General features: G+C 42.5%; 1 protein-coding gene and 1 pseudogene across 8 annotated transcripts in view; both read right to left on the bottom strand.

Moving 5' to 3' along the window:
• Nucleotides 1-15,463, bottom strand: part of CD55 (CD55 molecule (Cromer blood group)) — a 32,208-nt gene extending 16,745 nt beyond the window's left edge. For 5 of the 8 annotated variants that reach the window (XR_007148109.1, XM_047840347.1, XM_047840345.1 and 2 more), the window contains exons 1-6: nt 15,279-15,462; nt 14,274-14,465; nt 12,658-12,849; nt 11,955-12,054; nt 10,800-10,885; nt 4,721-4,909 (exon numbers count right to left, since the gene is read on the bottom strand). Coding sequence is in view for 6 of the 8 variants with exons in the window: in XM_047840347.1 (XP_047696303.1) it covers nt 4,721-4,909; nt 10,800-10,885; nt 11,955-12,054; nt 12,658-12,849; nt 14,274-14,465; nt 15,279-15,387 (868 nt within the window). In the remaining 2 variants the exon portion in view is untranslated. Of the gene's footprint in view, nt 1-4,720; nt 4,910-10,799; nt 10,886-11,954; nt 12,055-12,657; nt 12,850-14,273; nt 14,466-15,278 lie in introns of all 8 variants that reach the window. The other 3 variants (XR_007148108.1, XM_047840342.1, XM_047840341.1) reach the window with 1 other exon arrangement.
• LOC125155926 (uncharacterized) lies at nt 7,637-7,736 on the bottom strand (annotated as a pseudogene).
• Nucleotides 15,464-22,947: the final 7,484 nt, after the last annotated feature.

Here is a 22,947-nt window from a genome sequence, read left to right on the forward strand (position 1 = left end):
CTCAAATGACACTGGGAAAAGGATAAGGCACATCAAATACCTAGCCAGTGGCACAGTACTTAGGCACTCAACAAATGATAGACGGTGCTCTTAGTGTAAGTAAAGCTTTTACATGGGTTTTTCCTCTAAGATGCTCACATGTAAAATTTATCCTTTGTTCCACCATGTTAGTTCTCATTTTTGACCCAGGGGGCTTAGGGGCTAGTGGAGCTTAAGTTTCCTGGAAAGTGCTTCTCCGGTTACCTCTTTGTTATTTGGTGTCTAGTTTAATTCCCTCACCATCAGAAAGCACGCTCCGAATTATTTCAGTCTGCTGCGATATACTGTGATTTAGAGCCCAGAATACGGTCAATGTTCCATGCACCCTTGAAAAAAAAGAATTTTTCAGGGTTCCGTGCTCTTAAGAGCACTGAATGAAATACGCTTATATGAAAATATATCAGTTTTTTAAAGTTTACCTGTTGCTTCTATATTCCTTTTGGTGGCTTGTTCTATCAGCTATTGAAACAGGTATGTAGAATTCTCAAACTATAATCATGGATTTGTCTATTTTTCTTTCTGTCCATTTTTAACAATGTGTGGATTGAAGCTTTTTTTCAAGTGTTCGTAGATCGTAGATTGTGATAGATTCCTGTTGAACTGACCCCCTTTGTCATTATGTACTCTCTTACCTTACGTATGCCTTAATACTAATAGAATTGCATGAGCTGTTTTTATTTATTTATTTATTTTTGGTAATTGTTTGCAAAGTATATTTTTCCATCTTTTACGTCTGACCATTCAGTGTTCTTATCATTAAATTGGGTCTCTTGTAAAGCAGACAGTTTTTTGTTTTTTGTTTTTTAAATCCGGTCTGGCAATCTTAAATTACACTTAGTATAATTACTGATACAGTTGGGTTTATATCAAACACCTGACTCTTAGTTTACCATTCCACCCATCTATTTTATGTTTCTCTTCCTCTCTTGTTTCCTTTTGGACGAACTATTCATTAACATTCCCTTATTAGCTTATGATTTCTACATTCTGTTGCTATTATTTTCATGATGGCCCTAGAGAGCATGGCATGTATTAGACTAGAGGTCAATTATGCAAATTAACATCTTTACCACTTTTTAGTATTGCCAGAACCTTGTAACATCTGAATTTAATTTACCTCCTTCTGTCTTTTGCTCACTTGCTATTACACATTTGTATTTGACATAGAAGTCACATCCCAGGAGGCACTACGTTCACTGTTTTGTAGAGTCCATGGTCATGTATATAATCTTGGTAGCGTTCTTCATTTCCTTTTGCATTTTCCTGTTTTACTTGGGATTATTTTCATTCTGCTTGAAGGACTAGTTTTACCGTGTCATTCGGTGCAGGTCTGGTCTGCTGGAGACAAGTTCCCTTGGTTTTCATAGGAGAACATACCCGTTTTGCTTTCAGTCTTAAAGGATGTATTCACCAGGGAAAGAGCCCAGGGTGAGCAGTTCTCCTTTACTTGAAGGATTTCTTCTTGTTGTCTTTGGTTTCCATAATTTTTGCCGAGAAGTCCGTGATCAGTTGTCGCTCCTTTGAAGATAATGTGTCTCTTTGTCTCTTGGTACTTTTATCATTATTTTAAGTTTCCAAAATTTTTGCTATGAGATGCCTGGAAATGGTTTTATTTTTATTCTGTTTAGAGTCCGGAGAACTTTTGCAATATGTTGATGTATTTCATCAGTTTTGGAACAGTGTGTCATGTCTCTGAATATTTCTATTCCTATTTATCTCCTTCTCTGTCTCTCCTCCTTAGCTAACTTAGGTTAGAACAGTTTCACATGTCTCAAATATCTCCTAAAGTTGTATCTTTAATTTACATTTCCCCCCCTCTTTGTGCTTCTGGGCATTATTAATGAATCTTCCTTCCTGTTCCTAACACTGTTTCCTGCTGTGTCCAAATCACTGTGAAACCTATCTATCATGCTCTTCGTTTCGGATTTTGTATTTTTCAGCTGTAGAAAGTCTACTCCATTTTTACAGATTCCAGTTCTTTGTTGAAATTCTCTATCTTTTCCTTTAATACCTTAAACATATTAATCACTTATTTTAAAGTCCTTGCCTGCTAACTCAATTATCTGGATCTCCTTTATCTGGATTTATTTCTCCTGGTTTGGTTATAATTTCTTGCTTCTCACCATGCCTAATAACTTTTTTATTGTGTTATAGACATTTGTATCTAAAACATTCAGAAGCTATGATCTTCCAAAGACATGTCCCCTTTTCTGATAGGCAGACTGGTAATGGAGGTGATCACCTCCTCAGCCCATGAGGAACTGAGATGGGTCTCAGCCTCAGTAAGGCTCAGTCTATTCTACCAATGCCTCCGATCCTTGGGGATGGCCCCTGTGGGCTTTTCCTGGACAACCTGGAAGATCTTTGTTTCCTCATCGCTGGGAAACTGTGGGGGATCCCAGGTCTGTCCTTCAGAGTCCCCAGCCCAACAATCCAGCCTCCTTCCCCACACAGCTTCAAAATGGTCACAAACATCTTAAGGGGGAGACTGGCTGTGTGCTTGATCCAAGCTTCTTCCTCAGACAGGTATTCATTGCTCAAATACCATTAAGATCTGAGGAATTTCATTTTGTACTTTGGAAGCTCTGGGTCTAACACCCCAGTCTCCCCTGCAGCCCAGAAATCAGCAAATGACCTTTTGGAGAAACCAGCACTGCATGTGAGGACCTCAATTTTCCGTGTATTTTCCTAACCCACCAGAACCATTAAAAGCTTTGCCCATTTCTTGGGGCACCTGCGTAGCTCAGTCGGTTAAGCATTCAACTTGGGCTCAGGTCATGATCTTGCGGTTTGTAGGTTCAAGCCACACTGGGCTGACACCTCAGAGCCCGAAGCCTGCTTCGGATTCTGTGCCTCCCTCTCTCTTTGCCCTTTCCCTGCTCATGCTTGGTCTCTCTCTCTCTCTCAAAAATAAGTAAACATTAAAAAATAATTTAAAAATAAATAAATAAAAGCTTTGCCCACTTCTCTCTTTCCTGGCAGTGGTTTTTTTATGTGAGTTGCGACGAATCCCCAGCCCAGGTGTACCTTAGAACATCTTGCCTTCACTCGCCACCTCCAGGAATTCGAGTTCATGCAGTCCTCCTTGTTCCCAGGACTTGTATCTTATGCCTTTAAAAATATGACTTAAAAGAGGGCGTCTAGGTGGCTCAATCGGTTAAGTGTCCATCTCTCGAATTTCAGCTCAGGTCATGATCTCACGGTTCATGAGTTCGAGCCCCGCATCAGGCTCTGTGGTCTTGGTGTGGAGCCTGCTTGGGATTCTCTCTCCTCCTCTCTCTCTTTCTGCCCCTCCCCTGCTCTCTTTCTCTCTCTCTCTCTCTCTCAAAAAATAAAAATGAATTTAAAAAATATGACTTAAAAAAATGGATCCAGATTTGGCAGTTATGGTAATAGAAACATTAGCCTACCATGGCCTACTTGGGCACTATCCTAGAGTTGTAAGCTCTAAATAACTGATGATTTAATAAAGCAGGGTAAAGTAACCATGACATGTGTCAAATAGATTAAGGGGGGAAAAAAACCACATATCAAACCTCACCCATAATTAAATTAACTCAAACAATAAAATGAAATGTTCACTGCTTATATTGTCTCATCTCCACATCATAATAACCATGCTCATTAACCGTGTAGAGAACCAGCACAATGACGCGATATGGGTAGGGGAGTAAATTGCTACATTTTCTTTGGAAACAGTGTTGATAACATCTATCAAAAGTTCAAATGCGTATACCTTTGCTTCAGTAATTACACTGCAAGGAATTTATTGTACAAAATGTACTTGCCCACACGTGCAATTCCAGATGTATAATATTCCTTGCAGCATCTTTTGTCATAATAATTTACAAAGCAAACTAGAATCAAAAACTAAATTCCCCTCCACAGGTTAAATAAATGATACATCCATACAACAGCTATGATTAAAAAAATAAATGTTGTAAAAAAATATGCGTATGTATGTTTATTTTCTAGAATCGAACACAAAAATTTGTGAACAGCGGTCACTTCTGAGGGTTTACTTCTCATTTTATACTAGTCTGCATGGTTTTAATATTACTGCTCTGTTAATGTACACCATTTATAACACAAACCTACTTTTCACAAACACTGATATTTAAAAATCCATGCCAATGCAATTCCAAGTATAATTATAAAAGTAGCATTTGCTTGAGTTATACCGGCATTCAAACATGACATTGATAAAACAAATACCGCCTACTGGGACTACTATCTAGATCCTAGATAGTCTAATATCTAACTTTCCCTCCTAACTGAATAAAATAAGCCACCCTATGGACCTTTGTATTAATATTAACTCATTGAAAGTAATATGTTAAGAAGTAGCAAACTTAAGCTAATTCACTATAGCATGAGACATTACGGTGTGTGTGTGTGTGTGTGCGCGCGTACACGTGTGTATTTGTATATGCTGTGTGTGTATATGTATGTATTTATTTATACATTATCATATGTTCTCCATATCAGTGGTTCTTTCTTTCTTGGAACCCATAGACTCTTCTGAGGATCTGATAAAAAACTGTGTCCCCCAGAAAAATGCAGATATACACACTTACAACATCGTACATTCATTTCTCAGGGGGTTCATGGAATCTCTGTAGCCCACATATAGTCCTAAAGGTAAAAATAAAACAAAAACATAACTATGCAAACTGATTACCTTTGCATTCAGGGGGCAGGCCACTCCATTCTCCTCGGTCATCTTTGACAGTACAATAAATAGAGTTCTCTCCGATCAGGGTAAAGCCTTGATTACACTGATATTTTACAGACTGTTGATACACATAGGTTTTCCGTGGATTTTGAATGGTTCCGTTGCTAATTTCTTGTGGTTCTGGACAAACAATTTCTTTTAAAAATTCCAACATATTTTAAATTAATAAAACTGCCAAGGTATTTTTACATAAGACTAAGATATGTTAAATTATTGTAAAGAATTAAAAATCTACCATTTCTCTAAATTCAGCATTATCAACAAGGGATGCTTATAAATACATATTAAGTAACAAGAATATATTTGGAGCTTTGGATGCAAATGTTGTAAAACATGAATGCTAACTTTGAGACCAATATATAGAAATAAGATTTAGAACAGGGGCGCCTGGTTGGCTTAGGCATTTAAGCACCTGACTCCTGATCTTGGCTCAGGTCATGATCTCACAGTCTGTGGGATCTCGCTCTGCATCAGGCTCTGCTCTGACAGCATGGAGCCTGTTTGGGATTCTCTCTCTGTCTCTGCCCTTGTCTCAAACCCCTTCCCTGCTCTCTCTCTCTCTCAAAATGTATTAAAAAAAGAAAGAAAGAAAGAAGATTTAGAACATATATGTAAAGCAAAAATTACAATAAAGTCTGCACATATTCCAGATCAAATTGTGCTAGAAAAAAGTAAATACTGCCAGAGTTCAGAAGTAAAAGCAGGACAGAGATTTTAAGGAGGATATGGAACTTGAATTTAATACTGAGACGTACCCTTCTGCGAAGACAGCAGAGAAGAGGGCACTGCTCTTTATTCCAGGGAAAAATGATGCTAAATGAAAGGAGCTTAGAAGTCAAGTGGCGGGGTGCCCGGGTGGCTCAGTCGGTTGAGCTTTTGAGACTTCAGCTCAGGTCATGATCTCATGGTCTGTGAGTTTGAGCCCTGCAATGGGCTCTGTGCTGACAGCTCAGAGCCTGGAACCTGTTTCAGATTCTGTGTCTCCCTCTCTGCCCCTTCCCCACTCACGCTCTGTCTCTGAAAAATGAATCAGTCTTAAAAAAATAAAGAAGTTAAGTGGCATACTTGGGAAATACGAATAGATCATTTTGACAGAGCAAAATACCTTAAATGTCAGGATTACATTTTAACCTTTAGGATAAATTTTTTTAAGCATGTATTGACTCACAACCTTTTACTTCACGTAAATTTATTGAGCAGCAGAATATGTCAAACAAATACAAGCAGAGTCTCTCTGGTTATACTATAAAAAGAGACCTCTCTCTAGAAGTTGCCCTGATTAAAAAAACAATGCAATGGTTCCACATTCTCTAGAGCCATGACGTTGTTTGTTATTTTTTTTCCCTTGAATCAGGAAAGCAATGTGATCACCTGTATACATCAAGCGGCCTTAAGTAACCAGAGAATACTAGAAAATTTATAAATTACTTTTAGGCCATCGATCAAAGCAAGGAGCAAAAACAAGTTAGTCTGCTTTTCTCTGGGCTTGGGTGTCTGATAACAACACATATCACCATCGGTACAGTTCAGATATTTTCCGAGTGCCTAATGCATACCAGGCATTGTTCTAGAAACAGAATTGCAAAACTAAAGAAGACATTAAGTCCTGGGTCTTCAAGCAGAGTGACAAAAAAGATTTTCATTTGATCTTTAATTAAATACAAGAGATTTTAATTTTAACACAAGATAGGGAGACTTTCGGCAGAAGTGTGTACCGTGGTGTGGAAAGAGAGAAGAAGGACAGTTAACCAGCTGGAAGGTCAGGAGAAACTTCTAGAAGGACTATCAAAGCAAACCCTCAATAAGAAAAAAAAGCGAAGTCCTGCATTTGAAGGGGCCAAAGGACACTCCAGGCAGAGGCAGTCACAGAAGGAAAGCGGGAAGGCCGTGAGCGTGGGTGCAGCATGAAGCATGAGGGCAAGACATAAGCACCAAGTAGGAAGGCCACGGCTAGCCTTGCATGCTTCACCAAGGAGTCTGGACGTTGTAAGTGACGAGGAGACAAGGATCAGCTTTAAGAAGGAAGAGATGAGGGGTGCCTGGGTGGCTCAGTCGGTTGAGCGTCCGACTTCAGCTCAGGTCACGATCTCGCGGTCCGTGAGTTTGAGCCCCGCGTCAGGCTCTGGGCTGATGGCTCGGAGCCTGGAGCCTGTTTCCGATTCTGTGTCTCCCTCTCTCTCTGCCCCTCCCCCGTTCATGCTCTGTCTCTCTCTGTCCCAAAAATAAATAAACGTTGAAAAAAAAATTAAAAAAAAAAAAAAAAGAAGGAAGAGATGAGACACATTTGTGTTTCAGATGCATCACTCTGGGTAGCGTGTGAATGAAATATTACAAGAATAGAGGATGGGGCCATTGCGAACAGTGTCACTTTTGAGCTCAGGCAAGTGGGGACTCTTGCCCTAGCTCCCACACTTTATTTTCTTTTTAAGTTTTATTTATTTTGAGATAGACGGGGTGGGGAGGGGCAGAGAGAGAGGGAGGGAGAGGGAGGGAGAGAGAGAGAGAGAGAGAGAGAGAGAGAGAGACTCCCAAGCAGGCTCTGCACCATCAGCACAGATGTGGGGCTCAAACTCACAAACCGCGAGATCATGACCTGAGCCGAAGTTGGATGCTGAACCAAGTGAGCCACCCAGACACCCCTGGCTCCCACACTTTAAAATGTCACGCTGTGGCCCTCCTCTGACTGTGCCTCTCCTTACCGGGTGGGATATCTGCAGGGCACGAAGGCGTGCTCACTGCGAGCTCCCCCTCCACTCCCGCTGTAAATCATGCTCTAGGAACTGGCCCAGAATTCCCTATGCCAGCACCCTTTGCAGGGCCTGAAAGGTCCCTTCTCCTGGTCTGTATTCTATTTTTTTTTTTTTTAATATGGAACACTTCACAAATTTGTGTGTCATCCTTGAGCAAGGGCCACGCTCATCTCTGTATCGTCCCAATTTTAGTATATATGCTGTGGAAGCAATCACATGGTCCCGATTGTTGAGAATGGTCTATACTGTCGATGTGTACATCTGCAGCCCAAAGTTCGGTGGAGTGGGAAAAAAAGGTCACAGGGTGCACGGCTTGGGTGTGTGGGCCGAGTGGTCCATTGACAGGCATCAGAGACTTCTCACAGCGACAGAAGGGGATACCTATTTGAGACAGATTGGGTCTTAGGTCACGAACCTCCATTTAGATTTGCTCTGGGCCCTTGAAAATGTTAGGAGTGGCCCTTACTGCAAGAGTCCAGATGAAGGATAATCAACCACACAGAAGTCATACAGATGGAGGATAAGACACAAGTTTGGAAGTATATTAAGGAGATAAAGCAAAACGATTTAGTGATTAGAAGTGGGAGGTGAAGATAATGGGATGGATCTTGGATGGCAGATATTATGCAGATATATTCCAGGATTGCAGGGGATAGCAGTTCACTAAAGGTACTTCTGAAAAAAGGAAACATTGGGAAGGACACCCGGGTGGCTCAATCGGTTGAGCGTCCGACTTCTGCTCAGGTCATGGTCTTGCGGTCCTTGGGTTTGAGCCCCACGTCGGGCTCTGAGCTGTCAGCTCAGAGCCTGGAGCCTGCTTCGGATTCTGTGTCTCCCTCTCTCTCTCTGCACCTCCCCTGCTCACACTCTGTCTCTCTCTCTCTCGCTCTCAGAAATAAATAAACAATAAAAATTAAAAAAAAAAAAAAAAGAAAAGAAAACATTGGGAGAAAGATAGGAAAACAGATCCTTCTGACATTGAAGCTTCATTCAGAAAGGACCAAGCACTACCGAAGTTTGATGTATAGCCAAGGACACATCTTGACCTTAACCTTTTCTTTTCTTCCTCAGTCTACACGCTGACATTAAAGCACTCTGGTGTGTCCAGAGGCCATGGCTGTGTACTTAAGGTGAGGCAGCTCACTGTTTAAGAATGTGTATTTTCCACTTCATCCTTTGGCATTGTCCAAACAGAAAAATTAAGTCACGTGGAAAATCAGAATCAGAGCCTAAAAGAACTGGGCTTTATAGGGATAGCTGAAGGCACAGGTTTTTTTTTTTTTAGGAAAAAGGGCTCCTTTTTTGCAAGACACAGGTGTCCATGGTTGCTGAACTGCGAAATGGATAGAACAATCAAAGAGGAAAACAGGAACCCCAAAGAGGAAAATGGAGTTCAAGTTACCAGACAGGGAGTAGGACTGTGGCCCAGCCCTGGCCAAACGTGAAGGGAAAGTGTGTTTGCAGTGCAGAAGCTCTACTGTGCTGGGTTACGTGCTTGGTGTCCACATGTCTGTGAAGTTCCTGACAGCAGTTGCTTGTGAAGATCGCAGCCTCAGACCGGGAGACTGCTTGTCCAGACTCCTGGACAAGTTGTCTGTGTCAGGAAAAAAATACAGTCTGGTTCCTCTTTGCCGTCCAAACTTACTCTAGTGTCATGCACAACATCCCCTGCTGGATGGTGGAAACGGGAAAGATGGTGGGGGGCAGTAATGCTAAAATTTTCGAAGTAATAACAACGAGACAAAGATGTAGCAGAGAGAGGAGGGTGGAGTGAGTGCAAGAAGGGTGTGGGTGTGATCAGCTTCCTCCTGTAAGCTCTTGGCTGGCAAGGCTTCAATTTCTTTGTCTTCATATCAACTGACCCCACACATTGCCTCCTACACACTGTAGGAGAGACGAGACAATACGTGCTGGACAAATTACGCTACGTCTATACTAGTTTCCTGCTCCTAAGAACACCAAAAACTTGAACTTAGCAATGATTTTAGCAAAGATGGGAGAAATAAAGCCTACATTTTAAAAGTTTTCAAGAAATGTTTATTTATTTTTGAAAGAGAGAGAGAGAGAGAGAATGAGACAGAGACAGAGACAGAGAGAGAGAAAGGCAGAGAGAGAGGCAGAGAGAGAATCCCAAGCAGGCTGTGCACTGTTAGCATGCAGCCCGATGTGGGGCTCAGTCTCACGAACCGTGAGATCATGACCTGAGCCAAAGTCAAGAGCCAGAACTCAGCCAACTGCACCCACTCGGGTACCCCTCAAGTCTACATTTTTAAATGCTACATTTTTTCTTAAGAAGAAAAAAGAAGTATGTCCCATGGATCTTACCCCTCTCAATTTTCAGGAGACCTATGTCTAGAGTGGATATAAATTTGGCTTGATACATGTATTTATGATATTATTTCTGTGCCCTACCTCCCTTTTGGCAGGTAAGATCCTCAAGTGCAGAAATCATATGTCTTCTATATTGTATAACCTTATTTCCCTAATGATGAAAAATAAATCACACTTGAAAACATTTATTGATAATTAGCTCAGCTCATAATCCCACAAGAGGCAGATAGGCAACACTGGGTTTTAGAAAAATAATGGATTTGAATCCAGAAGTCTGGGTTAAATGCCTTCTCTTGCCACTTATGTTGGGATGTAGGGTCAGATCATATAGATTCTCTGATAAAAAGTATTTTAATCCATAAAATTAAAAATTGTGGGGGAAGAAAAACTCTATCTATTTTGCTTGATTGTTAGAAGGAAGGGTAGGATAATGTACAACTGAGCACAATACATATCTTAGTTTGTTGGCTTGTGTGTGTGTGTGTGTGTGTGCGTGTGTTTTGGAGTTTGTTGGGTTTTTAATCCTTTATCTCCATAACTAATAAAGTAAAATACATTACTGATAAAGTAGCTAAGAAATTCCTACATTGGAAAGTAAGGGTATTACAAATATACACTGTGGATAATTCTTAATGAGAGAAAGTAACGCAGGGGCGCCTGGGTGGCTTGGTCGGTTAAGCACCGACTCTTGGTTTCGGCTCAGGTCATGATCTTCCAGTTTCATGAGTTCAACCCCCGCATCCAACTCTGCGCTGACAACACAGAGCTGCTTGGGATTCTCCCTCTCCCTCTCCCTCTCTCTCTGCCCACCCCACCCCCACCACTTGCGCTGTCTTCGTCTCTCTCAAAAATAAATAAACAAACTTAAAAAAGAAATAAGAGCGTAATTTACCACTGATTATTCAGCCTTACCACCAGAGCACTTCGGTTTTTTTCAGTCTTACCTTCGCATTTTGGCAATGGGTCACTCCACTCCACAGCCTGGTCTGCAAGGGAACAGTAACTAGAAGCTGAACCTACTAGCCTATACCTAAAACAATGAATGGAAAGAAAAGTTAGGTCTCATCCACACGTGTTTGACTTCGTTTAAATTCTCCAGAATTATCACCTTAAAATATTTACTATCCCCGTAGATGGAGACGAGACAATAGCTGATCGAAGTTCACATGGCAGTGCAAAGGAAAAGAAAAATTTACTTTTAAAAAGGTGATATCCAAACGAAAAAAAGGTAGGAGACAGGCAAAACATTTTTGATTTGGGTGGAGTCCGTGTGAGAAAACATGAAAGTGTTTTGAAACATTTTACGGTGATACAGATGTTTGGATATTTTATATTTCTGAATGCTAAACGATCAATAAGGCGTTCACAGAATAACAGAACATATTTTAAGGGTTCAAAGTACTCCCCAGATTTGATATTAATCATATTAATGATCCAAACATCTCTGTTTCGTACAGGAGACAAGTGATGCTGGTATTTTTATTTTCTAAAGAGCAGGGACACACACACACACACACACGGAGTAAAATATCATAATTCAATGCGCAGATATTCAATGAGAAAATGAACATAAAGTTTCCAGAAGTGTCTGAGACACTGATGATACTCAATGAGTGAGTTCCTCTTCCGTACATATGGGACTTAGAAAAGACCTCAGGGCAGAATGGTATTTTCACACTAGGAATAAATGTCTTTAACACATCATACTTTCTAACAGGCCATTTGCATATAGAAGAAAATATGGTAAATTTAGGCAAATTAAGGACTGGTTTCTTTTGAACCGTTGAAGGACTTAATTTCTACAAATGCAAACATGTTTTTCTTCCTTTGCCAATCACATTTAAAACGTTCTAGTGAATCACAGACGTACTGAAATCTAGCAACTGAGGGAATTTGATGTTACAAGAAATTGTCTTTTCTTGCCCCATTTTATTACACGTAACTGTGATGAGCTCATGATAAAAGATCTTTGAGCAGAGGACTCGTTTTATGGAGACTAGCTTGAAAACACTGACCACAAATGTAAACACTTACACCTTCCATCCTGTTTTCACACTAATTAAATATAGAGTATAAATACAAACTATGCTCAAACGTACCCTGTGTCACACGAGAAGGAAATAGATGCACCATATGATATGTCAGTTGTTATACTGACATGACCATGTGTTATATCTCCAGGAGTAGGACAGGATTTTTCTAGAAGAGAGCACAAATTTATTGTTTCATTAGATTATCAGGCACTTCTATGCAAATGCATTGTCACTTCTTATCCGTAGATGTTTCATACCCTGCTTTCATATGGTAAGTTTCAAATAACATATTTAGAATATACACTCATTACATCTGAGGTGGCCTTAAACTAATTAAATGTGAAATGTGTGAGTTAATTAATATTCCTATCTCACGAGTATTTTTTTTTTTAATTTTTTTTTTCAACGTTTATTTATTTTTGGGACAGAGAGAGACAGAGCATGAACGGGGGAGGGGCAGAGAGAGAGGGAGACACAGAATCGGAAACAGGCTCCAGACTCTGAGCCATCAGCCCAGAGCCTGACGCGGGGCTCGAACTCCCGAACCGCGAGATCGTGACCTGGCTGAAGTCGGACGCTTAACCGACTGCGCCACCCAGGCGCCCCTCTCACGAGTATTTAGTTTGCCTAATTTAAAATAAAATTAATGGTTTTTTTTAGAAATTCTAAATAATCACAGGCACACGTAGACTTCTGCCATGAATGAAGGAAGAAATACTATTTCCCCAAATACCGTGTGATTGAGAATACTCTGTAAAATTATCCTCACTTTTACAAAATTCATCTGGCGTGGACCACGTAAAATTCTGAAGGCAAGTTAGTTTGTCTGAGAGAGTTTGGTTCCTTCTGTAGCCCGGACGGCAATCGTATTCCACAACGAAACCCTCGGGGAAATAATTCTGTTTGCTAAAAGACCTCTTGAGCGATGCAAAACGTAGCCTGGGTGGAACATCGCAGCTACCTGAAAGTATTAACAAAAGCAACAACATAGGTAACATCACTTTGTTTCATAATCTATGTTTAATTATCCAGAATTATTTGATCCTTTACATCACACCTTTTTCGGTACTTCTTTGTACATATTTGGTATTTGACCATATTAATATGACTATGACATTTACAGCACATCGAGCATATTCACACGTATGCTTATGAAGTAAATTGGGTATGTAGATATCACTATGCCCACAATGCAGGAAGTAGAACCCATTTAAATTGCTGGCACAGTTCTGGCACTGACGCTTATTTGCCCTATGGAGGATGGGGAGGAGATCAGATGAAAACCAGTATTTCCAGACTCCTGGGCTAATGTCCTGGGCAATGACAATACCAGTGACAGTAATAGCTAATATTTGTTGAATACTTCTAAATGTCTTACACATGTAAAAACTCATTTAATCCTAACAACCCAGGAGGCCAAGGATCAGATGGGCCGATAATGTACATAAAAGTATTAACTGGAAATGTCTGGGCAATTGTGAATTTGGAGAAGCATGGGATCGTGGAAGGGACATTGGATGTCCAGTCCAAAGGCTCAAGTTCAGACGCTGGCTCTCATGCAAAAGAACTGCTGATCTCAAGAAGTTATCTCACTTCTGGGGGACTGTTTTCCAGCTGTAAAATGGGGGGAAGGGTCCCCACCCAACTCAATATATGTAGAAAGGTTATAAACTCTAAAACTTGATACATGCTCAAAGGCCTACTTACTTCAACACACTGCCTTCTGAAATCACGGATACGTAAAAACAAAAAGTTAAAGCTGATTTCACACCTGGTTGCAAAAAACACTTGCGGCAGGTCCTGTATTTATGTACCTGCTATTACTGTAGGTTGTCCAAAGCTAGGAACCAAGTCTTACCTTTATGTTTACTTGTATATGTCAAAGCTAATGCAGGACTATGCCTCTAATGATAGATTTGGAGGTAAAAACAGAGAACTTTTTAAAACACCACCACAGAGTGGTATTCGCTAAGTCCTACCTTCCAAAATGAAATTTAAGAAAACAGACCTCTGTTACGTGTCTCAAGGTGATTGCCAAACATACATAATTTACTTCCTACGTTGTACCTATTGTTTATTTTCTCTATTATTTCAGGAGGTACAGCATTAGGGGGAAACAACAACAAAAACAAAAAAAAAACCCACAAAAAAACAAAACAAACAAACAAAAAACAACAGAAACCCCAAACCTGTTAACGAAGAAGCAGGACCTATTCTGGGAAGTAATGACAGTCAATTAGCTGCAGGGTAAAGTGCCAGCTATACCCTGGGGTTTAATAATGCTTGAAAACTATCAATTACCAGTCACTGCGAAGAGGGATAAAATTAAGCTAACAAGATACATTCCATTCCCATAACTTACATACAAAAAAATTAAGAACTTACGGTTACAAAATGCTGCCACCTCCGACCATTGATTGTTACCGAGACAGATCACGGAGTCTGGCTTGCCAGGGACTTTTACAAAGCCTTCATTACATTTGTATGTTACTGTGGTTCCTTCAGGAAAACTCTTAAGATCACGATCACTCAGAGTTGGGTGGGCATTAGGTACCTCTGGGGGCAAGCTGCAGTCACCTAGGGAGAAAAAAAAAAGAAAAAATGCACTGAAGGAATTAATACTTTTCAACTCACAGCAACACACCTTTTCCCAGAGGAGTAAGGGAAGCGGCAAGGGCTTTTGATACACATGTAACAGTTCCATCCAGCGCTGAACTTCCAAGTTCCGTCCAGGAACTTGCTAGGCTGCCATTCTTGTCAATTAATTCAGTGCTAAAATAAGGAAGGAACCCCTTCCCTTCTTTATTTTGTTTGTAAAGTGGTTTAGAACACGCATACAGTTGCTAAGCGCACAATGAAGACAGACGCCCCCTCCGGACGTTACTACCCAAAGAAGACGCGCAAACTTGTAGCGTCCCGTGTAGCACCCAACTGTGTAAGAGGTGAGAGTGGTCAACTCTTTGGCCACCCACCCTTAAAGAGATGTTTTGGGGGGGGGGAGGGGAGGCTGAGCATTCACTCTTTGAGCCCTGCCCTTTGGGTTCCCCGTGTTCGGCTGCTCCGCAGACTCAGCCCGCGCTTCCTCAACCGTCCACGCCTCACTCCTAAAGCCACGCGAGCTGGGGGCCGGCACCGCAAGACCCCAAAACTTGCAGTTTAGCAGCGGCGATCCTCTCCCTGTCCCCAAGGGGTCGTGCTAGTGGGAGCTCTGAGCCTCAAGGGTAGGGGATTACGGGCACAATTACCCGTGCCCGCATTCCTCACCTCCCCCGGGTCCCCAGACTTCCCGGTCTCCGCGGAGACGGATCCAGCCCCTCCCACGCGGACTAAGGGCTCACCCAGGGGGGCTCACCCAGGGGGGCTGCCCCCCCACCCGGGTCCCCCGCTCACCCTGCGCGGCGGGTGGACACAGCAGCAGCAGCAGCAGCAGCAGCAGCGGCACGCTCAGCCCGCCAAGGAAACGCAGCGCTGCGGGGACGCTCCGCCGCGCGGGACCCATGGCGCGCGGGGACGAGGACCCGGAGCGAGTCCAAGCGGCTCCAGCAAGTAGCCGTAAGTAGCAGCAGCGCCCGACGGTTCCGCCGGGCGAGTTAAATTAGCGCCTGGGCGGGGCTGGCGCTCTGAATCACCAAGGGTGGGGCAAAGAGACGGGTGGGGGAGTTTGCTGCACCAGGTGCCGGGCAGGGCGAGGGCGAGGGCGGGGGCTCTCGCGTCACCCGCCCCCAGGGATCCCAGACTTGGAAAGGCGGATAAGGGGCCGGGAGAGGGGCTCGCTTTTTCTCTTTGCTGGGGTGGGGCCTGCGATGAGCTCCCATCTGCAAAGTAAATATCTGCCTTCCAAGTAAAAAACTGGGGGGAACGGAGGAGAAGCGAGTGGCGTTGGCTTGGTTCCCCAGGAATCTCAGTTAGGTTACCAGGAAAGTAAGCGCTCTTGAGGCGGAAAGGAAGGTGCCTCGGATTCGGAGGTAGCTCTTGGAGGCTGAGAGAGTGCCCGCCCAGGGACGTGCCTTCAACTAGAGGTCTGTCAAATGCCAACCAGAATAGGAAAAAAAAAAAAAAAAAAAGTTGTGTGGTCTCCCAGGACAGTCCCTAATCTGAAAACTGCAAGTGGGAAATGGCCCAAGAAAGGTCGAGCAGCACAGCAAGGAGTGGCCATTGTTCATACTATGCTTGGGCGGGAATCACTTTCCTCGCCAGCGTTCTCATTTACCAAGGACAGCTCATGAATTCCACTTTGGGACGATTTCAGTCCGTCTGCTGGGAGAAATTCACCATCCTGCGGGTGTGTGTGTGTGCGTGTGTGTGTGTTGGGTGGGGAGAAAAATGCCGAAACAGAAACCAAACGCCAGAAAACGAAATGATAGGGTGGTGGTTTTAAGAGGAAAGTTTGTTGGAAGACTTTACGTATATGCCAGTGCTTTGCAATACTAGCTACACATTGGAATCACGTGGGTAGCTTTTAAAAATTCCAGATGCTCAAACTGCACCTCAGACTAGCTAGATTAGAATCTCTGGGGATCGGAAGGGGGCAGCAGGATGATTTAGAGCATTCCAGGTGATTCCACTGGGCAGCAGTTTGAGAAACACAAATCTACATGGTGGTGGTCAGAGTAATGATCCCCCCGGGACTCCCACCCTCACCAGGCCAGCACTGTCCCTGTCAGAAACAGGAAAGGACATTGATGGAAAGGCTGGTTACTCCTCTTCATGGAGAGTAACCCCAAGAACATTTTCCTTTAGTAATTCACCTGGATCTGGTTAGCAGAGGCCTACCCTAGATTTTCCTATTCCCTCAAATATCTTACCTTGTTAGGTGAAATCCTTGACTTGGAAATGTGCCTTGGTCCGTGGACCAGCTGTGGGGGGGTATTTGTGGCATCCTGTCATGATACTCTTTCCTAAATGCTTTTGATCACTCTTTTTATGTTAGTACGAGATTTATAAGAAGGAAAACAACAGTTTCGACAATACCAGTTTCTCTGGCTCATGCTTAGTGTAGTGAACTGGATGAACCCAGTGTCACCCAGTGCTAGCACCAATTGTATGGGCATTCCAGGAAAGGAAGTCCTGTAGGCTTTCACGGAAACCTATCAGTATTAAAACATTTTAGAGTTTAGGGGCACCCAGGTGGCTTAGTCAGTTAAGCGTCCACTCTTGATCTCTTGGTTTGTGAGTTCAAGCCCTGAGTTGGAGTTGGGTTCTGTCCTGACAGTGCAGAGCCTGATTGGGATTCTCCCTTTCACCCTTTCTCTCTGTCCCTCCCCCGCTTCTGCACGCTCTCTTGCTCTCTCGCTCTCTCTCTCAAAATAAATAAACTTAAAAAAAAAAAAAAAGCCCAAACATTGTAGAGTTTAGAAGTTGGGCAGGGACACTTAAAATTATCTACCGTGACCCTCATACTTGATATTAAAACACCTTGGTTTTACTCCCATATGTGAAATAAAAACAAAGTATATCAGGGCCCAGCAGTGTTCTGGAATTCATACCAGATCTTCGTGTATTCTCCCTAAGAGGCTCCCGTGACCTTAACCACCATCCCCTTCTGTCCTACATTTATAGGCAAATTGGTGTGAAAGGCAAGGTGGCATCATGAAAAAGATCTGAAGGTCAAGGCCACTACCTTAAGACCTGTCAGAAAACTTTGAGGCCCGTTAGCACTTTCTGTTTATTAAGTGAATGTAATACCTTTTTATCCAGGAAAACAATGAGCTCTGAAAAGGGTTTTCTAAAAAAGATCTTTAACACCCGGTTTAGCTACACTCACCTTCCAAAATATATTGTTCTCAATAAAAAAGAAAAAAAAAAAGGAACTTTTCCAAGAACAACTGGGTAATACTGTGACCACCCAAAATTTCAACATTTTGAGGGCAAAGGGAAAGAAAGGAATCCAGTACCCATTTACTCAATTTAGAAAAAAGATGCTATAAAAACCTATGCATTGAGAAAAATGAAATATGCAATTTGGTAAGTTACAAGGATTCTTTTAAACAATGGCTTCAGGAGTGCCTGGGTGGCTCAGTTGGTTACACATCCAACTTTGGCCCAGGTCATGATTTCACAGTTCGGGGGTTTTGTGCTGACAGCCTGGAGCCTGCCCCGGATTCTGTCTCTCTCTCTCTCTCTCTCTCTCTCTCTCTCTGCCCCTTCTGCGATAGCACTCTGTCTCTCCCTCTCCGAGATAAGTACACATAAATAAATAAATAAATAAATAAATAAATAAATAAATAAATGTGTTCCAGACACTTCATACACACATTACCCCATTTTACTAACACCACTTCCAGAAGTGGAAATCACTGTCCACTTTTTCAGATGCTGAAAGGTTAAGTAAGTTTCCAGAATCCATGCAGCCAACAAGTGACCAGGCCCGAATCTACATCCGGCTTGTGTGATTCGAAAACCTATACTTCTCCAGTTCTACCACACAACGTTCTTTTTATTGGGACCAGTTGGCAAAGATTTCTTCTAAAGAGAGGACGCTGAATTAGGACCCTTGGGAGGTGCTTAGGGAATCCAGCTGCTTCTGGTGTCAACAGTTGACTCAAGTCTTCAGAACTGATCTTCCTGAAACTAGCTGTGTGTTCTCAATGAGTCACTCTGCCCCTTAAGGCCTCATTCCCACTTTGACTTAGAAAGGGCATGGAGTGGAAATGAAATAGTCTCTGCAGAGCTTTCCAATTCCAAAATGGTAGGTTTGTGTCAGTAGGTCGACAACATTTTTAAAAAATAGCACGTAGGTCTATGACTTTGGCAGAGGTTAGGGAACATGGCTGTCCCTCTGTCCCAGAAACCATACAATGACTAAATCAAAGACGTTTAATAAACTGAGGTGCACATAGTATTCCGAAGCGCATTAAGAAAGTGCCAAAACTTGCGTTCATGACTCTGTGATCTACGATGGAGGTGTTAGGGGACAAGCGCTATGAGAATGCCAGAGCCAGTATAGTGGGGGGCGGGATCAAAAAGAGAGAAAAGACCATGGCCACCAGGGTGGAGGAGGCCAACGGCCTAGTGATTCAGCTAAATATGACGAATGAATATCATCAGTGCAATAGGGAAAAAAATATTAGAGGTGATAAGTATGGTATGAGCACATGTTGCAGTCACAACAAGGTTAGTTGCTTCCAAGAATAGTAAGGTTACAGAGAAGATGGGGGAGTGAACTACAACCATAGAGGAAGTGGTGAAGAGGGCAAGAGATGGTCTGGCAAGAGACGTGGGAGCCTTAAACGCAAGGCTTCTTCCTCTTCTGCTACTCAGAAGCGTTGATGGACTGTTGAACATCTTCAGCAGAGAAGTCCAAGGACAGGTTGGACGTCGTGTGCAAGATGCCACAGCGAAGGTGACCGTGAGCAAAGACCCAATTTTACTAACTATGCAATAGTTCAGGCTGTTAAGATTGGAGAATAGAAATGTCTTTTCGTCTTCAAACTAATAAATCTATAATGACGAAATAGCCTTGTTACTCTATAAAACCCCTGACACGATTACTATAGCCATTGAAGTGTTTGCGTCTGTTCTGATCAAAGAAGTTTCAAAGGAAGAACTCACAGAATTCGGTGACTGATTAGATAAGGAACAAGTGGGGGAGAAAGTGTTCAAGATGACTCAGAAGTTTGGTGTCTGTGAGACCAGGGGCCCTGTTTAGAAGAACTATCCATTCCAAAGTCAAGGGAAGGATTTAGGGAAGGAATAGCAAATTTGGCCGCACACTTGTTGAATTTAAAATGCTTGGCAGGTGTCTGTGTGCAGATGCACAGCATGGGATGGACACGTGGGCAGACTCAGTTGGAGCCTGGATGAGACACGGCTACAGGCAGGGTGACCAACGGAGACAGTGTAAACCAAAACTCAAAGAGGCCCAAAGGGTGAGCCTTGGGTACTCCCCACAACCACACTGAACTGAGTTCAGACAATAAAGCAGAAGGAGAGGGTAGTGGAAAAGGAAGGAGGGTAGTGCAATTTCCTTAAAGCCCAGGGATATGAAATAGTGAGCCAAATGTTATCATTCCAGTTATAGGTGAGGCAACTTGTGTTTAGGGAAGTTAAGTAACTAGCCCCAAACCACAGGGTTTGTGGAGGTGGAGCTAGGCTTAAGATCTTACCCCTTCTGGTACATTGCTCAGGCATCGCCTCGTCCAGGAAGCCTCCCTGCTTACGACATCAGACCCTGTCCCTTCCTCTACCCTCCCAAAGTACTCTATGCGTCCGTCAGTCTTCCAGTCTAAGACATCCGTCTGTTTCATACTCGCGTTCAGAGCTCAGCCTAGAATTATTCCCAACTAATCTTGACATGGCCAAGGAAAAACAAACAAACAAAAAAAAACTTTTAACTGAGGTATGTTTGCAAATGAGGGCAGTTGTACTTTGCAGAATAAGTGTGGTGTACTTTTGAAAAACAAATTAGCAGACTCCTATTTTTCGTAAGGAAAGTTTAATTCTCCAGGAATTCACTAATCAAGTTATCAGTGTACTTCATCAAATACAGTATTTTTTTTTTCCTCATGAGGTAAAGGGGTAGCGGGACCTAGTAAAATGGCCTCCTCTCATGTGATACCTTTACCTGACTTGATGGTATCTTGCCTTCCCTCTGGCTTCCCGGTATGTGAGGAAAGGCTCACGGGCCAAACGGAGGGGCAATGCCTGACTCACACGAGCAAACACTTCTTTGCCAAGCCCTAATTTTCTGAGATTGCAGTGAATTTTTGCCAAAGTGGAGGGAGTGGTGGCAGGAGCCAGAAAACTTACGTGGGGTGTGTGTGTGTGTGTGTGTGTGTGTGTGTGTGTGTTGTGTATGTATGTGTGTAAATGTGAGCGTGGTGTGTGTGTGTGTGTATGTATGTGTGTAAATGTGAGCGTATGGTGTGTGTGTGTGTGTGTGTGTGTGTGTGTGTGTGTGTGGTGAGTGACAACATAGCACTGGGACTGAATGGGCAGGTTTGAGAGTCTAACTGACTTAGGCGGAAATACTGACTCCATTGCCCTCTTCCTTTCTGTATGGCTTGGTTTTCAAACTGCTCCATACCACACATTCCTCATTCTTAAAACCGGTGTGATAGTATTACCCACCTCATAGTTTCCGTGGAGGATAAATTCGATGATATACGTAAAGCATTTGGTACATGGCATGGCCCACTGTAAATACCCAAGAAATAGTAGCAATAATTGATGGCTATGATGGCCATGAATGAACACATCATATACCAGAACTTGCCCACTTTTCATGTAATCTATAAAAAGGGACGTGTCGTGATGCAGGATCTGAAAAAAAAATCTATAAAAGAAATGGAAAATGTCCAAAGGAGATGCTAATAGAGTTGAGATCATTCGGTTATTCTCCATTCTCTCCCCACCCAATGGAATATGTTCTTTGGCAAAGATTAGATGATTTGCAAAGTGTCCAGATTTGTTTACACATTGTCCTCTTTCCCTCCCTCCAGTCCATCTGTATTTTGTTTGCCTTGACTTATGATCTTTCAGATTAAGAAGAACTGCACTCATGAGAATCGCATAAGGGTGGGGACAGAAGAAAGAAATTTGCCTTTAAGGATCACATACCCTGTGCTCTTAGTTTGAGACCAACCCTTCCTGCTCAGCCATTACATCAGTGCCATTTTTAAACTATTATAACATCCATTTTCACTTGATGAAACAGAGGTTCAGATGGGGAAATGCCCGGACCAAAGGATATAGATAGCAAAGCCAAGATTTGAACCCAGGTCTAAGTAGCTCTGAAATCATGCTGTTTCCACTACGTGCGTCCCCTTATAGTTGTTGGTGCATAATTAAAAGTAAATGTTTCCTTGATATTTCTCCGGAGTATTCATTAATGGGTAAATATTCTCCTAACACTTCTCTCTCAGTTGTCAAATCAAAGCCATTTACCCAAATGGTGAGCACTTCCCTAGGATAAATTGTAATTTCTTGTACAAAACCAAATAGTCTGCTTTAAAGAAGGCAATTTACCTGAAAAAAAAAAAAAAACACAATAGTTGCAATTACTCTTGAAAATGCTACTCTCTTCCTCAAGGTCCCCATCTATTACCACCTCCATCTCTAATCAAAGACTTCTGTGATACCCTTTATTGCCCTCTCCTGAATGCCAGTCCTTGTGTTTCAGAGCACTTGGACTCTCCTTTGGTACTTTCTTAGTTTGTTCTGCCACATCTAGGCCAACTGAGGCTCAAATCTAAATCCCAGGGAGATATGAATTTATTGAGGGCAAGTGTAATGTTGAGTTTTATCTTTGTGTCTTTTACTCTCCAGTGCAATACCATGCCTAATGGAGGCCCTGAATAAATGTTTGTGAAATCATAGTTATTGGTCTGCCTTCTTTGTGACCCTAGAACTTACTCACTCATTCAATAAATCCTGCAGACAGGATCCTGCATTAGCACTGAAAACATTGTTTCAACCTTTGGCTCTTTTTGTCTCTTACTCTATGGTTTAGGTAAACTCTCCCTGACCTCTATACCAGATCTGAATTTTAATAGGTAGAAAAGAGAGGAACCAGTTTCCCAGAATAAAAGACCTAGATAAGATGATTTTGAGTTTATATAGGAAATATATGGAAGTGAGTTCACTTCCATACTCTCTTCATCTTTGTCTCTAATTCAAACCTGCTTTACCTCAAAGAATGGTACCATTCTCCACCCACACCTAGGTGTCTTCACATCTGTTGCCTGAAGACCTTTTGCGAAAGAAGGTATTGGAATGGCCAAAAGAAGCACAGCGGGGAGAAAAAGCCTCAACATGATTATTCATCAGGGAAATGCAAATCAAAAGCACAATGAGACTCTACTGAACACCCCCTAGAACAACTAATATTTAAAAAGACTGAAAAAGGGGTGCCTGGGTGGCTCAGTCGGTTAAGCGGCCGACTTCAGCTCAGGTCATGATCTCATGGTCCATGAGTTCGAGACCCACGTCGGGCTCTGTGCTGACGGCTCAGAGCCCGGAGCCTGTCTCAGATTCTGTGTCTCCCTTTCTGTGACCCTCCCCCGTTCATGCTCTGTCTCTCTCTGTCTCAAAAATAAGTAAATGTTAAAAAAAAATTTAA

Source organism: Prionailurus viverrinus, chromosome F1 (assembly GCF_022837055.1).
Source record: "Prionailurus viverrinus isolate Anna chromosome F1, UM_Priviv_1.0, whole genome shotgun sequence".
In the NCBI taxonomy this organism is placed as follows: Eukaryota; Metazoa; Chordata; class Mammalia; order Carnivora; family Felidae; genus Prionailurus; species Prionailurus viverrinus.